The following is an 18,085-nucleotide window of genomic DNA, read 5'->3' as shown; positions in this document are numbered from 1 at the left end:
GCTGCCTACTACTGATGTGTAGGCTACTGAATTAAACACCACCACATTAAAATCATTTAGAATTGTATCATATTGCCTATATGTCTTTGAAATAAATCCTCTAAACCTTTCTTCCTAAGTCAAACGCAGATTGGAGGTGGTAAAATTCACTAAACTGATATTGAAGGTGTGCAGCGGAGCCGAGCCAGATGCAGTGATCCGCTATGAGGCAACTTCTCCCAAGTAAAACACACGCGACGGCGACATCTAGCGGGCGTCAGTGAAAACTTCATGCCCCCGTCTTTTCCTCCTCAGTCAGATTGTGGACATTGTGGCAGGCCACTCCAGTCGATGAGTTAATGAAGATGATGGAGCTCTGTTCACAAGAAAAACAACATTTTCCATTTGCACAAGGAAGCAAATATGGTAAAGACGGGGGAGTTGTGGGAAAGATGTTATTTGTTTGGTATAAGACAGAGCCTGTCTCTGACTGTTTATATGATATCATCTTTTTACAATCTTAAGGGCTACATCAGCACTGGCCAACATTTTTTTACTGCTCCACCACTGAGTCAATTAGGCTATTGACCCGATGTTTTATTGCAGCTGCACTCTCCAGTGTTTCTGTTGATGTAATACATTCTTTTGCTCAAATTTCTTTTTGTTTAACAATTTTTTCTTGACAAAACAACATTTAGAATTGCAGACCCCACCCGGGCTTTGATCCCTCAGTAGGGAAGATTGATAGAAACATTTACAGAAAAGGGAATCGATAACTTCTGGTACCTTTAGAATCATCATGACCATCACTCTAACCGACAACAGCAAGAGCAACATTGTAATCATTACGTCACGACCAAAACTCTTTCAGATATATGTATGTTTAAAAGTTATTCAGTTGATGTGACTTTACGATGAGAGCGAACGACACTCTTTCTTCCTGATCGGTGTTACCATGGAGAGCGTTGCTACGCGATGCTTGGCGATATCCAGGAAGACGCTATCCAGGCCCAGCCGTCCGAAGGGGCAGAGAAATGGATGACAACTTTCAGTTCGGAGAAAGCGGAGCAGTTAAAAACGTGAGTGGTTAGTCTGCCCCAAGAAACTAAAATGGGGGCAGGGTAAGATTTATGTTGTGTATTTGAAGTGGTTGAGACATAATCTTTGCAGCGCAAAGAGGCTGTAGCTAATAGCTGCTTAGCCATGAAGCTATATGGTTAACGGAAGAATTAGCTTCTGTCTTAGCTTGTTCAGTGAATGACAAAACGTTAGGTTATCTGTTTAACCTGCCGTCTACCGGCAAAGACAATTTGTGATCTACCACCCTTGAGCAAATGCAGCACAAACGAGTCTTCACTTAACTCTTAGAAAGTGTTAGCCATGCTAACTGAAGTATCTGATCTGACTATTAGTATTTAATCCATGGACACGTTGGTTAAAGGAAACGTTCAAATTTTAGTGTTCCTAACTCTGGACTCTTACCCTGCTCTATCCTATCCATGCCGAAAATACATAGCATTGTTTTTTCGTATAATGATTGAAATTCAAGCTTGGTAAGGAAAACAAAATCTTTACTTTATTCAGCCCTACTTCAAAATGTTTGACATACTCTCTGTTAGTTTTAGTTGATTGTGTGGTAATGTTGTAATGACAGCTGTCATAAAAGTAACTTTATGAGGATACTGCTACAATTGAAATAAATACTAAGTCTTTTTTTTTTTTTATAAAAAAAAAAAATTAAATACTAAGGTCCAGACGTCTGGATTAATGGTCTTCTTTTTTCTCTTTCGGCCTTAGTTGTTTCTCTAACTAGTAAGACTGCTAAATTAAAATCCCTACTTATTTTCATTTTCTTATTCCCATTGTAATATACAGTAAATAGTCACATAGGTTCCACTAACTACAACATAAATATAGGTCAGTCATTCAAGTCGGAAATGCACTGAGTTGTCAATGTATCAATATTCGTTCACTTTGTGTACAACTTACTGCATTCTAACTTTATTTTAAAATGGGAGAATGTATTTTTCCCATCAATCTACACGTAACCCATAATAAAAGTTGAAGCATATTGTCTGAATTTTATTTTTTTTGGCAAATTTCTGGCTTTGCAATCTATTCTAAAGCATTTAGCCCTCTAATTCAGAACTGTGTAGATGCCTGTTTGGCAGTAGTTACAGCTTTGGGTCTTGGGTAAGTCTATAGAAGCGTCTCACATTTGGACAGATCCTCTCCCATGTTTGGGTCTTTTTACAGACGTTCCAATGGCTTAGCCCTGGGCTTTGACTGCGCCACTCAATGGCCACCCATTGGCAAGAACAATCAGACACTTTTGTGTCTTTTTAATAGTTGCTGCTCCAGTGTTAAATGATATTCATCTGTGTTTGTCAGAATTTAAACTTGTATAAAATTACAAAACTCCAAACTTGAGGTGCAAAAAAAGCATATATGACTTGCTCATTAAATTCCACAGCTAGCTAATTCTTTTGAAAACTGAAAATATTTTTTTCAAATTCTGTACATTTCCTAGGTTGCAAAATCTGGGCGAAGGGCTCGCCTTCCAGCAGACCAATCTTCGTTTGAGGATTCTCGTTATGGAAGGAAATCTTCCACCTCTGCTTCAGTAGGAGAAGTATGTGACCTTGTCATCACTGAGAGTTGCATGTTACAATTTGATCTCAAAAAATCTTTCAGTATGCATTTTGGTTTTGTTTTCAACATCACAGGAAGATGACAAGGTAGGTAGCATGAAAAAGTGTTGACTTGGCATGGCTTCTGTGGCTAAAGCTCCACATATCAACTTTATTCCATTCCACAGCAGAAAAGTTACCATAATTGATGAGATGCATATTAAGATTCACCTTGTCTCAGGTTAGTGTGCGTACATTGGCATCTGCTTGACACACATGGTATAAAGTTGTAATGGGGTGCCTATATATGCAGGGATGTTGAGTTGCCATTTTCCTACTTCAGATAGTTTTAACGCATAGACAGTAAGTGTTCTAATAGCTGCTCTTCATTTGTTTTCCTGTGTGTATTGTATCCTATCGGCTTACATGAAGTGTTTTGAAGTGCAAGTTCCAAGCAATTCCACCCTCTAAAACTGCACAGTCACAAAACATTTTATTGTGCATTTGTAAATTGTCTGATTTAAAGACAAGTGCATTACATCCTAAAAGTCCTGAGGACTCTGCGATTGGTAAACATAAATCAACTTTTTATTGCCTTAGTGGCACTTTACATGTATCACTTTAAGTCATCGAAGAATTGTTGTCGTAAAGTTTTTCCTAGTGATCCCTGCCACTGAAATATGTTAGATTTATTGATCCTAAATTTAAAACAAAATAAAGGACAAAAATATGTGAGAGAAGTCAAATAATTTAAGTGACAGTTCAGATGCAACAAATAACTTTGCTATCGTTGGCATAAGGAATCAGTCATGTCTCCTGGATTGGCAAACTGGCCAACATTCCCAAAGCAGAAACATTTCAGCAATGCTCTTGCTTTAGGCTAATCTTCCCAAATTAGGTCAAGTTCCCTAATATATGAACCAGTATTCTCGCGCCCTCTCTGACCTGCTCTGTGCATGCAATACATTTTTCCAGAGTGTTGTGCGACTGGGTGGGTTTATTTGCAGCCTTCGTTTATCAGCCCTGTCCTCTTCTGCTTAAAATACCCAACATATTGGTCACATTCCTGACATCCTTTTAAACAACGATTCAATTGCTTTTATGGGCTCATAAGGTTTGGCCACCACAAAATTCTTGCCCTTGAGACCATCACAGAATCTTAAATTAGAAAGCATGAGGACTAAGCTAATTGCCTTAACAGCTCGAGCTATTTTACTGTGAAGTTCATATTTGGTCATAAAGAATTGGAGCCTCAGATATGTTTTGTTTCTCAGGACACTTATGGTCTTCTCCATTTTTGTTGCGCTAAATAGCTGTCATAGAATGAACTTATTAGTCTCAAAAATACTTGACCTATTATCTCCTATCTCATGAACATTGTTAATAGTCAGGAAAACATTAAACATCCGGGGGATTTATCATTGCTAAAGGTTTTTGTAATGTCACTTACATCCCTCTGTTCTCAATATTGTCATCCTTTTTGTTCTTATTAAAGAGACAGTTACTAACTACACAAATGCTGAGGGAGTTTGTTCAGTCTCTGGATTAATGGTACTATACAGTGGAGCAGAGTGGGTTCCCCCTCCCTCTGTCCTGCTTAATGATGACATTCAGATTTATAAATGGCTTTGGTGAAGGAACCAAGCATCAAAGATTATTTCCTCTTTCATCATAAATGAAAGAAATTCTTCATGAGCACTCTGTCCTCTGCAGACCTAATTTAGTAATGAGAAATGTTTTTTTTTTTTTTTTTCTAATTCATTTGTCTGGTGCCCACCCTCCTGCGCTCTGAGGAATTCATTCATTCAAGCGTTGGTCTCAGGGTCCTGGTCTCAGGATCAAAATGCATACTCAGTTTACTATTTTCAGAATCAAAGAATGAGAGGGAGCGGGTAGTTTTTCCGTGTGAATCTATTTTAGGGTCAGACTTACAGACCCTGGCATTTCCCACGCTCTGCTCCATATGTTATGCTGCTAAAAGAGAGCAGCATTAAAAAAATCTTAAATAAACAAAACAATAGAGAGCAAAACATAACTCTGTATTGTACAGGCACATTCTTTACTGCACAAGAGCTTGCAGTTTGAAGCAGGACAATCAGTTTTTTTTATGATTTCGAAGCTTTGGGGTCAACTTTTCCTTTTGGGGTCTTTATTTTCTGTTGTAGACAAGCTGGCCCTCTACTGGTACGTAAGCACTAACGTAGAAGTAACTCATGATTGGTTTTTACCTGCCTCTTGTTTATGAATTTTGTCCTTTTATAAAGCTTGATATATCTGTGTAAGTTATAACAATTATGTTTTCTACTAAAGTTATCTCTCCTTCCAGGGTCCCCCTCCTAAACCCGCTAGGCGGCAGGGTGGCTGGGCAGAAGAAAGCTCTGGGTCCGGTTCTGCCAAGTATGTATTTCTGCCTTTTCCTTCATCTCCTGTGGCTACACAGAAGGTGGGGACTGTGTGCTCCAGCTTTGGGTTATGTGTTATTAATGAACTCTCATGCTGTTGAATGAGCTTATTTATCAGTGCATGTTTGGCACTCAGGCTGTGAATCAACAAGGTTAGAGGGAGCCTGTCTGAGAAGGCAACTCTCCATTCGTCTTCATCTGTGAGCAAGGCAGTAATTGACATGGTTAATGCATCAGCCACAGGAGGGCACTGTTAGTCAGCCAGCCACTTCATCACAAAGGTTCAAGGCACTTAATCACCCCTTACCACTGCAGTCTGCTCTTTAGACAGAGAGCACAACATGGAGAATTCATGAACTATTCAGTACAGATGGAAGGTGGTTGCAAAAGGTATTTCTATATCTAACGGCACTAAATCGAAATACTGTATGTGACTAACTAAACACGACATTTCGAAATTCAATAGAATTAACCATCTTGCTTTCTCTTCCACTTGCCACAGTGCTTCTTTTCTTCAGCCTCAGTGGCGGTGAGAGCACAGAAGATGCATTGATGCAAAGAGACCGCTGTGCTTATTTGTGTAGTTTACTGCACTGTTAGTCCAAGCAATGAAACCAGCAGACTCAATAGATCTTTCCTTTCTTAAAGAAGGTCAGCATGTCACTTCTCTGCTTTTGCATAACGCAGCTTGATTCCTAGTCTGAAAGTGATTGAAATACAGGAGGTGTAAAAGGGGTTTGCACGTGCATTGATCCTTTCTGAAACAAAGTAAGTAATGGTCCCCCCTGGAACCGGCAAGGACTTTTTCCTTCAATGTCACCCCTCATGCTCAATCACCGCCAGCCTCCTCCCACTAATCCCAGCGCAGAAATCCCGGGATTTGTCGATCTATCACTTCTAATTGACACTAAATGATCTGTCAGTTTATTGATGAACCTTTGAAACCAGGTTGTCACAATATATTTTATCCCTAACAACTTTTTCCAGACAGTTTTACCATGTCTATCGCTTTGCCTTACATGAGTCTTAATCAAGGGGCCTGTAATGTGTCTTAAGTGTCGCCACCCCCGCCCCCAGACAGGACACAGTCCAAGGGCAGGCAGGTAGGCTCCCTTAGCTCCTCTCTGCCCTGCCTGGTTGGACTCTTGTGCTTCAATACTGTTGCTGTTACTCAGACAAAGCATCTGCAATGATTGCTGCCTGAGAACTGGTTAGCCAAAGGTGTAGCCAATGATTCTATTCCTTTGTTTTGTTTATGGCTTAAAAAGATGAAATAATTCAGTTCTATTATGTTTATATCTATTTTGTTTATTTTTTATTTAGCAAACATCATTAATCACACATTTCCCCCTCAAAATCATTGTAATCTACACAGCATATAAAACTCTCTCAGACCCTCAATTATGATAAGGAGAAAGTATTTATTGTTCTGGTGATACATTTGCCAAAACATGTGTTTTAGTTAAAAATGTGTTTTAGATAAATATACATTTGTGTTTGTGTGTGTGTGTGTGTGTGTGTGTGTGTGTGTGTGTGTGTGTGTATACACACATTTTAACTAAAACACATGTTTTGGCAAATGTATCACCAGAACATATATATATATATATATATATATATATATATATATATATATATATAGTATGAATTTGTTTAATACAAATGTAATTTAATTTTGGTAGCATGAACAGGAAACACGTTGAGTAATAGACTGTTGAGGTTCTGGATATATTAGAGTACCTTTAAAACCAGTGGGGGGCAGTACTCAACCAGGAGAAGTCATGCGTAATGAAAAAATATTTAGAACTTGTATGTAAAATTTTGGCTACAAATAAGGTCAAAACTGAATCTGCTTGATTTCCTGTATGATCATGTTGATCACATATTGATATTGGAAAATGCTTCTTAAGCAACCAATATGGTTATATTTGTATGTCCTTGGTTTCAGGTTTGATTGCTCCCTAAAATAAAAGAGACTGCGTGCTAAAAAAGCTATGTCGAAGTAGAAAAGTGTTAATAGATAATGTTTTGGTTTCTGGACGACTTTATTTAAGCTGCATGATCCAACAGGAGACAAGGCTAAGAACAGTAAGGAAAGGAGGGGAGACTACTTAACCTACTATATCTGATGTAGCAGAATTATTGCGTTAAGATGAAGAATGTGTATCAGAATATTTATGGTTACTCTTATATTGAAGAAAGCAATATTTCTTATGAACGTATGTTGCTGTACTTAATATGTCTAAGGTTTTTTTTTTTTTCTTTTCTCTGGGTACACAGATCATCAAGAAGAACTGCACTTGAGGACCTGGAAGAGTAGGTTGACTGCTCCATATTTCACTTCATTCTCAAAGCTGCCGATTAGTGACAGTTACATTTATTATTAAAAATAGGTCAGTTTAAATGTTTGTTGTTTTTGCAGTGAGGTGAAAATGGTGCTGTACTCAAATTGTCCTTGGTTGCAACTAATCTCTGCCTTCCAAGAACAATCACTTAACATGATTAAAAAACAGCGTGACTGAGTTGTCATCACTTTTATTGCTGTTAGGAGCCAAGTATTTCTGTTATTTCGTTTTTTTCCCTCACCCTCCCTCACATCATTCTGTGACTAGAATAGACAACACCATGAGGAGAGGCAGGTAGAGGACATAGTCGTGCATGTTTTACTTGTCATTGCAGTTAGAGCCGGATGCCTGAACAACTGTAGTAAGACGGGGGCTTTGTGTGAAAGTAAAGACCACCACCCTGCAGAAAAATCCCCTATGTGCTATATCAACTGCTTTGTCTAAGAACTATTCAGATTGCTGCTCCAGCTGGGTTTGTTTTTTAAAAATTCCTAGAGGTGATCTTGTCCAAAGCTGCTCGGCTGGTCACCCAGACAGCACCAACAGTGCCTTTTGGCAGAGGCTGCAATTTTGAAGTCCAGTGAGAGTGTTGCAGACTGAGCGAATGTCCAATCTAACATGGAATACTGGACAAAAAACAGGTCCTCCATCAAAGCAAAGGGGCTCTGGAGCCAACTCACTTGCTCCCTGTGATCACCTAACTGTTGGGCTGCATTTTGAGCATTAAATAATTCATACTCTCCCACTTCCTGTTTCTACAGCCGCCGCCTTCGACCACAAACTCCCTTGGGATCTGATGATGAAGGAGGTAAGAGCACCCTCGCAATCCCCCACTCTGTGTCTCCTCACGCAGGCAAAGAGGGGCGCTCCACTGCCTCCGTGGCACCTTCATCTGGAAGTAGAACAGATAAGCAGCAGTCAGATCATTGCTTTTTACTGATGCTTACACAATATTTCTTCTTGGATCCAGGTTCATATGTCCACACCTTTTACCACAGAGTGTGTCACAGTATAATAAAAATAAAAAAGATTCTTTTTTGTTTTTCGGGAGAAATTGTGGCTGAGGTGGTTCACAAAAGCACTTGTCATTCAGGTGCTTTTACAGTTGTGGAGGTAGCATTGCTGCTTGACAAAATCACCTTAAGGCCCAATTTTGTGTAACAGCAAAGAATATGTTGTGACCATTGGGTTATAAATCTTTTTGCTACAGCTGTTATACAATGTTTAAAAGTTGTTATGTTCAAAAATTATAATTTTTAAAAGTTGTGGCTATTCAAAATATCGTAATAAAAATAGGCAGAAGAAAAATGATTTAAGTCAAAACAAAGTTCAATATAGGTGATAATATTCCCCAAAATATTTTGCTAATTTTTATTGAAATGTGTAACTGATAAATATTTTTTCAAAATATTTATTATTCACCTATTATGTTTCATAAACATGCTGTTGTTGTGGAAGTTCGTGCAAATGTGTTTACAACCATTTACACGTACAAATTGTCGGCACAGTGGCTAAAATGGCCAATTGAATGAGAGTCCAGAGGTTTGGTTCTCTTACAGTTTATGCCACAGGAAAGATTATTACTCTGTGGAGGGAGACCTCTTAATACACAGCCGGAGGCAGGGGCATTGGAAATTACAGTGCTGAGGGTTAGTGAGATAGCCTCTGCAATCTTGATTATGTCCCCTACCCTTATCCCTTATGTCTACTGGCTACAAGCACAGAGAGAGAAGCCTAGCCCAGTCTCCGGTCCCCCGCAGCCTCCTGCTGGTCTTTTCAGAAAGCACCCGAATCTAAGACATACACATCTGTTTCCTTTCACTGTCTAACTCTTAGCCAGTGCTGTTATTAATATTTTCCCATAAGCCTTTCAAATAGGTTATGTGCTTAGGTAATCATTTCACTGGACCCCTGCATAGATAATAGGACACCAAGCACAGTGGATAGATGCCCTGTTCTATAAAGTTGCTGACTGGTGTTTGCCTGGCAGGAGTTGGTCTACATTCACAGCAAATGATCCCCTTTTGATATTTACATGCTTCAGCAAGGACGCCAGACAAGACCATGTAATAAGGGTACGTGTGGCCTACTCCATGCCAGACAAAAGCTGCTTTGATACATGTCCAGCCGAGGGAAGGAAGTCAGCGTGGGTAATGTGGGCTCCGCTGAGAAGAGAGAGAATACGTGGTAGTTACGCTTTGTGTCAGAAGAAAACACTGGATTGTTTGCAGCTTTTTTTGATACCCTGCTTGACCTCCCGTTATAGCTTGAATTTGAAGCTTATTTAAATTAATTGATCCTTTTTTCACTTAATAATAGACTTTACATATAGATAGCATACTGTAAGTCTTTGAGTTGAACTCGTGTGAAGTGTGGTGATTGTGCATTACTAGCTGAAATGCAAAAGGGTGTGTGTGGACAGATAGACAACCCAGGAAGCTGTTTGCAAAGAACTGGACAGCAAGGCTTTTTGATGTCATTGCACTAAGACCATTAAATTTGATTGGGGGTCCAGGGGGGACAGATTCTGCTGAACACTGTGCTTTGTAAATGAGAGGACAAAGTGTCACCGGGGCCTCATGAATATGAAATACCCGCGCCTGCATTTATTTGGATATCAGAAACACAGATGAATCTTGTCAGCGGCTAAACGAGCGTGGCATTTTTAATTTGGTTTAATTAAAAAAGAGAAAGAAATAAGTTATCAACAGAGGGTGAGATTTTGTTATCTGCAGAAAGTTGATGGGTTAGTTTTCAACCAAGTTGTCTTAAAAAGTCTTCCTCGTTCTGAGAAACATGCTTCGAATAAAAATAATTTCTTTTCATCCCCACAGCCCATAACTTTTATGGAGTACTGAAATTAAGTTTGCCCTCTCTGATCAGGGTTTGTTAAACTCCATTTTATTTTCAGGAGTATTTTCCCTCACATCAGGTGCAGACTTCCATCTCTTCACCTCTATTTAGCTCCTCTATTGACTTTCCCCTCAGGGTGCAGTACTGTGGTTAGAGATTACTGACAACCCTCTTCATGCAGTCCAGCTCTCTTTCTCCCACTATGTGTCTGTTCCTCTCTCCTGTTTGCCTCTTCTCCTCCTTCTCTTCTACTTCCCTTTCTAAACTAGGCTACTCAGCTGTATATTAATAAGTCTGTGATGTCTTTTCCCATCCCAAAGAAATTTTCTGTGAAGGAAAGATGCATCACACAAAGTTAAAACAAATTCTATGAAGACTGAAAAGTTGCACACCACTTATGTTGACTCGATAAAACTTAAACAAAATTTTGGCAAAGCCTTTCTTCCTCTTTGATTATTGAGACCAGCATTTTCTTTAGCAGTTCTGTAACCTTTTGAGATTGTTAGTATACAGTAACATATGTCCTTATTACCGAATTTCTTTGAACATTTTTCTTTTTATTTATTATGAAATGTTTAGCTTATTTCCAAACAATCTTTCTACATCTTTTAATACTTTCTATGATCCAACACATGTCCATCTGAGAAATGGTGTGAAAGTTTGCCCTGTCCTTCTTGGGAGTAGAGCCATGCGCTGTCCTGTTGCGTTTTGCCAATTAAAGTGGGTTCCCACTGTTTGAGCAGCGGGCTGGCTGCTCCTGGCACTGCAGCCCCTGCCAGGCCGCACTGTGACTTCCGACCCCACACAGATGGGCCCGCAAGCAAATACTCTTGCACATGGCTGGATGCCGCTCCAGTCAGAGTGGCAGAGTGGACATGGAGGTCGGCCTACCGGCCACTGCAGGTCCTTGGGGTGGGCGGCACTGACAGAGCCCAAATGCTAAGGTAGCAGGGGGTGCTTTCTGGGGAGCCCCAAGCCAGCGCCCCTCTCACAGCAGGAAGAGCTACCGCCTCACCTCCTGAATATTCATGGCCGCATGGCTATTGTGACAGGGCAGCTCTTATGAGAATGTAGCTACAAAGAGGGAGGGGAAGCATTGTCACACAGACATAGTTACATATAAACATGCTCACACAAATATGTGCACATCAAGGTGTCATTCACAGGGGATTAACTTCAAACACTGTTTTTCCAGATTTTGTCACATTTTAAAATGCATTCACATGGGCTGTGAATGTCTGTCTGTCATACAATGTCTGTGAATGTCTGTCTGTTTTTTTTTCTTGATATTCCATAAGATATTCCAGTGATTCCAGACCTAGAAGATGTACAAGACGAAGACCTCACCATGCAAGTTGCAGCCCCACCAAGGTAGTGAACTCTCAGCAGTATGTACACACACAGCTTATGCACCAGAACCATGTTTGACAGTTAACCTCTGTCTGTGCACAGCAGCCCGCTTTTGTGACTTTGATGGTTACCTGTCCTCCACATGTGCTTTTGTGTCTTGCTTTATCAGGTTGAAATGGAGAAATAACAGTTGGGTGTGATTTATGCAGCTCTGTTACCAGGGTCCTTACTAACCAGGCCCTTTGATTTACAGGGCAGTGAGAGACATGCCGACATGTGTCGAATATGTAGCAAGGCTATGACAGCGGTGGAGGTTATTAGGCTGGGGCTTGCTCTCTGTGCGAGATAATATCCACATTGAACTCATTGTAGAGGCAATGTAGCGTGTAATGTGCAGTAAGTAGGACTGGCATGCACTGCTAGGCCCCGGCCACTTTGAGAGCCCCCCCACTTAATTCTAACCCACAGATAAGCAGCTGGGTTTAAATTTGAAGCATTTACCACTTGGCAACCATCTCCTGCTCTCTGTGGTCTTTGCTTAAAGACTTGGAGCCTCATTGTGCACAAACTTCTCCAAAGCCACCTCTCAGACTTGTTTTACATGTACAGTAGTGTGAAATCGTCACAGTCACGATGGTTAGTTTTTCTCTTTGATGCGATCTCGTGAAAAACATGTCTTTTCTGACTTTCTCCCACACTTTTAGCATCCAGGTGAACCGGGTAATGACCTACAGAGATCTGGACAATGATCTGAAGTATTACTCTGCCTTCCAGACCTTAGTAAGTCAAGGACATTTATTTTTATATTTCTTTGATATTTTCAGGTCTCCTTTTCATGAAGGTGGTCCATTTAATTTCACTACCAACATCACTTCTGTTTGTGCAAGCTAAGTGAATTTTACTGGGCTCCTTTTCCAGGATGGAGAGATTGACTTGAAGCTCCTCACCAAGGTTTTAGCACCAGAGCAGGAGGTGAAAGAGGTGAGTGAGTTTTAAGTAAATATAGCTTGTGAGCTCCCAGCAAAGGCCTGTCCAGCTGTTTCTAGAGCACCATGGGAGGTGGCCACTCTCTCTCCCAGGTAATCAAGATTTATGATGTGGACATTAACACCCTCTGCTCTCCGTCCCCTATTCTCCTCTCTTTACTCCCTTTGTTTCTTGTGCTCTCTTTCTTGCCTCTGCCCATCTAATTCTTCTTTTCTCCCTTTCTTCTGTCTCTTTTGCTCTGCAGGATGATGTGAGCTGGGACTGGGATCATCTGTTTACAGAGGTGTCCTCAGAGCTGCTGATGGAATGGGATCAAGGAGACAGTGAGGAACAGGCCGCGTTGCCTGTAGCATGAGTTTGTTTGGACTTGAAAAGACATGAAATGGGTAAATGTCCTTTACACAAAAGTGCCAGTGATTTTATTAATTACATTTAACTCTAGTTTGTTGTCCAGAATATATTTCTTGTAAAGTGTATATACAGCGTTTGTAAAAATGTTCTAAATAAATGTTAGTGTTGGTGCAGTGCAGTGTTGGCTTACCCTCCTTTTTCTTTGTTCATGTTTTTGGAATTTCCCCCTTTCCTGTCTTTTTTGTTAGTTTTTAACTTAAATAGCCATAAGGCAAACTGATTTAGTTTGAAAAGCCCCTCTGAAATAGCTGTCACAGATAAAAATGCCCTTCCTGTACTGCCAGCATTATCAACATACCCTCATACAAGTCCAAGGTTGATAATCAGCTAAGCTGAAATCCACTTGATTGTATTCAAATTAAGATTCCTCATTAAAGCCTACAACCCTATTGTTATTGACTGTGCCATTGACTTTATCTTCCAGCTCTTCGATAGGAGCAACCCCTTCACTATTATCTCAAATGCATTGAACAGAGTTCCTATTGACACCTGGGGGATTAGCATACATAATACCTTTTACTGGATAAAGAGAAATGGAAGTAAACCTGGAACAAGACAGCTCATGGCGTCAGGTGTTTGCTGTTCCAGATGAAAGAACAAAAAACTTCTGCCAAATCATAGGACAACTCTAAATACAATAGGAACAACACAGACCAGTGGACCTTGTCTCTGACACATTTGCACTACATTTAACATAATTTATGAGATGTGTTGTATACTGTGACTTTGATACATGCTGGTCATATGTATTAATATTCAGTTTTGTCTTTGGGTCATGCGTGTGAATATAAATGCAGGCCTCCAAAGTTATGCCAGGTCTATTAGGGAAACAGCTGTAACATTTACAGATTGTGATTAGGTTTATTTCTGAGGCACAGGGCAGTCTCATGACACTTGGAGATGCACAGCAAAGTCCTCAAGGACACACAATCTATGCATCAAACAGCTCAATCACTGCCCATCACAAATAGTTCCAGATTTTTTCCTTTAGTGGACCTTGAATCAACTTCATCGAATGTAATACCTCAGGACGAAGCAATCACATGGGATATTTGTGCTCAGAATACCTGTATCTGCGGTAGAAAATTTGAGCTCAGGACTATAATTCAGCGAGTGATCTTGGTTCATTTCTGTATCAGACATACAAATGCACAGTTATTTATTTTTTTTACCGCCTCCACAATTGGCTTATTTAGCCAAACTTAATGAATTCTGCCCATATGCCCTGAGCAGCTGCTATGTTGCCCCTTCCTCCCGCCCCCACTGAGCTGTGAAGTGCCCATCCATGTAGAGACAACCTCTAACTGTCTCTCTGGAGAAGACTAAGCCTGCCACTCCTCTGCTGGCAGCCGGCCGTTGCTGTCAGAGGTGGACTGCGGATGGGCCGAGGACTCAGATTAGGAGCTAGTGATCACAGGTTGTGGCCGGCCCCAAATGATTGGCCCGAGCATCGGTGGATCAGAGAGGGGATTAGAGAAGAAGAGGGAGATCCAGAGACGCTGTTTGGCATGTGCTTGCATCCAGCTTCTCAAAGTGACCTCTCTGTACTACTACACGCTGTCTCTCTCTTCACTTCCTTTATTCCATCCATGTCTCCCGGTGTAAACGGTATAACCAGATGCTGCACCGGGGCTCAGGAATGACCTCTCACTTTCTCAGTGCTGTGAATTCAATCACGGCAAAACAGCTACTATATATTCATTATTTCTAGCGATGAAGCGACTTGTGTTCTTAGAGAGCTTTGTGCTTTTATTGGTGGCTTTCAGATGAACGTGGTGTCACTGGGAGGTGAACTGAGTCCAATGCCTTGTTGATGCTGTGTATATCAGATCAGACGATACAGGCCACACATAAGTTTGGGGTGTAATTTGTTTTTTCTTGACATTTTTCTATTAAAATAATGGAGCCATTACTGCTGTAAAAATCCACATTGCTTGAATGCATGCTTCTCTGATCCAGTATTTCATTCAAAATGATCCGGTAGTGACATAGTGTTTAAAGGCTTTTGATTTGCTGGGACATATGTAACATCATGGCACACCAAATCTCAGAGTTTATGTAGGAAAAGTTTTCTTTAGTGAATCTTAAAGAATCTTAACAGTTTGCTGCTAAGGACCCGGTGTAAAACCTTAAGGCCAGTATAAACCAGCTGAGCACGGGGAATTCTCCGGCCATCGGGTTTAAATAGATCATTTATTTATGTTTTTATCAGGGTCCCATGGTGGAAATGACTTTTCATTTTGTGACCAAAAAAAAAATAGCAATACAACTTTAATATGAAGAAAAAAAAACGTAGGCCCCATTTATGTAATGCTTTATTCCTTCTCCTGGTTGACAGGCTCGTCTTAATGTATTTTGATATTAGGTGCTAATTGGAAGGATAGAAGAGACATTTTATGCTTCCAGCTCGACCTAATATGCCGTGGTGTTGACAGAAGTTTATACATCTTATCTGGTCTCAATATCTGCCTTCCATATGCCTCAAAAGCAATATGCTGAGATGTAATTAAAGAAAATGGGGAGATGTGGAGATAGCTGAGGCCCAGTGCCGGGGCCCCTCAGACACAGAGTGAGGGGTGAGGACAGACACACTAAAGCACAAGGAAAATTAGGACTAGCTCATTCCACCAGGGGCCACGTGCCTGTCGCAGGTACCCCGTCGCTGACCCGCCCAGCTCTGTCTCAGTCAGTTGCCATGAACCATCCACGACAGGATGATTATCAGTTTAAAAATGGAAGAACATAAAGCCACCCTCCTTTTTAAACTAGGGCAAGATTGTGTATTACACATTAATTTAAAATATAAATATATGCAAGGTCAATTTAAGTTCTGATGGTACAAATAATAAATGCAAATGCAACCATATTCAAATGGATCTTGTGGCCTTTGAAATGATCCTCAAAAAGCAGCTTCAGTATTGATTTGCCACAAAGACTCCATGATATTTCAAGTTTAAAGGAGAAATCCTCGGCACACAACTAAGTCAGTCAGATCAATATCATTTTTTGATCAAAAGGGGATTTGCTTTTGAAATAGTTAGATTAAACAGATGTTTTATTTTTCATTAGCTACACAGCACCTATAAAACCCTGCAGGGGGTTGTGGGTAGAGGAGGGGGAATTAGTCCACAAAAGAGACAATGAAAGTGATGTTTTTAAGACCTAAAGTTTGACGGGTTGAAAAGTATTTTCAGTTTTGTCAGTACTATTTTTCCCCCTTCTCTTCTTTAGTTAATATTCTGTCGCTCCAAGTCCTTTTTTGTTTACCCCAGGTGGGCTCGGACATGAAATGGCTGGGACGCTGGCAGCTTGGAATGCCCTGGGCATCCTATGGCCATCATGTTGTCAAAGGACATAGGAGGGGGAGTGAGAGGGCTGGGAGAATTTTTTTTTCAAGTATAATCCATGAGACGGAAAAAGGCTTCTGTTCTTTTATTAACATTGAGTTTGGCTGAATTCATTATTATTTCCTCCTTCCCCGTCATATGTTTTTAGTGTGGCCAAGAGTTGGAAGGCGAGACAGGGCTTGAACATGAAATACAGCCAGCCTCCACATTTGTCATGTATTTTATTATTTCCCTTCTTCACCTCTCAGTCCTGTACACCGTGGTCCTTCATTTTTCACATGGCTGGTTTTCTTATCATTGTGGACCCTCTCCACTGCCCTATGAGTGACTTAAAGGCAATAAAACACAAAACATTCTGTAAAACACGGATGCCTCTCAGGTTGTGGAGGCCCTGCAATGTCTTTCCAGGAAATTATGATAATAACTCAGTGGCAGCTGAAGTGGCCAGGTTGCTGAAGGGGGAGGCTGGGGGCAATGGGAAAAGGCCCTCTGAGCAGGGACAGGTCAAGGTGGTCTGTTGGGCCTTGCCACCCACCCACCTCTGTTATAAACTCTTTCCATCATGCAGCGTGCTTGCTGCAGTCACGTATACAGCTGAACCTGTTTGTCTTGTAGCTATTGGCGATAAAGCAAGGGCTGATGGGAGAGTGGTTGTGTTGGCCCTTCGGCAGTGGTGAGGTCAGCCGAGGAGCTTATCGTGGCCAGCAGAAGAAAAAGCCTGAGTCAACACAACTCCCCTATTTGTCCTCTGAGGGTCATAAACATGCTTTGAACTTGATACTCTATATTTTTGTTCCTTTTGAGGGGCAGACATGCCAGCAAGAGAATCGTGTCTGGACAGGATCGTTGGTGTCTGGATTTATTTGTTGTGTAGAGGGAGGGGCTGGATGTTGCCCCACAACACCTCTCGAGTGTGTGAATGAGTAGGAGTGAGGACAGGAAGAGAGCTCGGGCTCCACCACTGAGGTGCTGACAGAGGGGATCGAGGGGCTGAGATTGCACCTGCTCCAGCCCAGCACCTTCCCAGCAGGGCTTCACCAGAGTCTCAGCCTTTTGCTGGCATCTGTGATGGGGGCCGGGTCCAGTCCCACCTCAAGTGCTTGCTCCACCTCTTCTTTGCTTGTGGACGAGAGACAAGAAACGTTGGAGTCTCCATCTGCCGAGGGCTCGCCATGGTCTCTGTGGCCCGCCTGGGGAACGGGGTTGCTGGGCCTCCACGACTCTGCCACGGGGGTCTCACAGTGGTAGACCACAATGCGGCACATTACACATCACATGCCAGCTGGCTGTGTTTATCCACTGTAAACAGAGACTAATGACCACTTGCGTGCGCGCACACACACACACACACACACACACACACACACGCACACACACAGTTCATAGCCCTTGGCAGAGTGAGGGGGGGGGGGGCGGCTTAGTTTGTTTTGGATAAAAGAAAGAAACATGCTTCACATGTTTCAACATACTTCACAGGATCCACCGCTGCAGAAAAAGCTTCTTGAACCTGTGTTGGAGCTCACTGTCACAGTGGGAAATTGCTAAAGCTGATCTCTTCGTCTGACTCTAAGTCCACCACATCACAGTCCACTGGTTTCCTGCATGCGTGCAACATCACAGGCTTCCCAGTGCTCCCCAAGCCCCCAGGCTCAAGCTGGTTCACCTACTGAGTCTGCAAAGCTCTCCTGTTGGGCAGGAATAATGCACTGGCCCTGCTTTGATTTAAACAAAATAATTCAGGCTTCTTTTTACTTAAACAAGTCAAAATGCAACATGATAGT

The 18,085-nt window shown here is 41.4% G+C and overlaps 1 protein-coding gene across 2 annotated transcripts; it reads left to right on the top strand.

Moving 5' to 3' along the window:
- Nucleotides 1-681: 681 nt before the first annotated feature.
- LOC137101471 (Intraflagellar transport protein 43 homolog) lies at nucleotides 682-13,346 on the top strand. 2 transcript variants are annotated; one of them, XM_067479916.1, is made up of 9 exons: nucleotides 682-1,058; nucleotides 2,510-2,611; nucleotides 4,936-5,006; nucleotides 7,292-7,327; nucleotides 8,118-8,164; nucleotides 11,508-11,580; nucleotides 12,264-12,339; nucleotides 12,478-12,540; nucleotides 12,791-13,346. In XM_067479916.1, exons 1-9 carry the CDS (start codon nucleotides 1,014-1,016, stop codon nucleotides 12,899-12,901), a joined length of 624 nt encoding a protein of 207 aa, XP_067336017.1. In that variant the 5' UTR covers nucleotides 682-1,013; the 3' UTR covers nucleotides 12,902-13,346. The 2 variants fall into 2 exon arrangements, with proteins under 2 accessions (XP_067336017.1, XP_067336018.1); XM_067479917.1 differs by lacking the exon at nucleotides 682-1,058 and adding an exon at nucleotides 2,706-2,850.
- The last annotated feature ends 4,739 nt before the right edge of the window (nucleotides 13,347-18,085 follow it).

This window comes from Channa argus, chromosome 16, assembly GCF_033026475.1.
Source record: "Channa argus isolate prfri chromosome 16, Channa argus male v1.0, whole genome shotgun sequence".
Lineage (NCBI taxonomy): Eukaryota > Metazoa > Chordata > Actinopteri > Anabantiformes > Channidae > Channa > Channa argus.
This window is presented reverse-complemented; position numbering and strand designations above follow the sequence as displayed.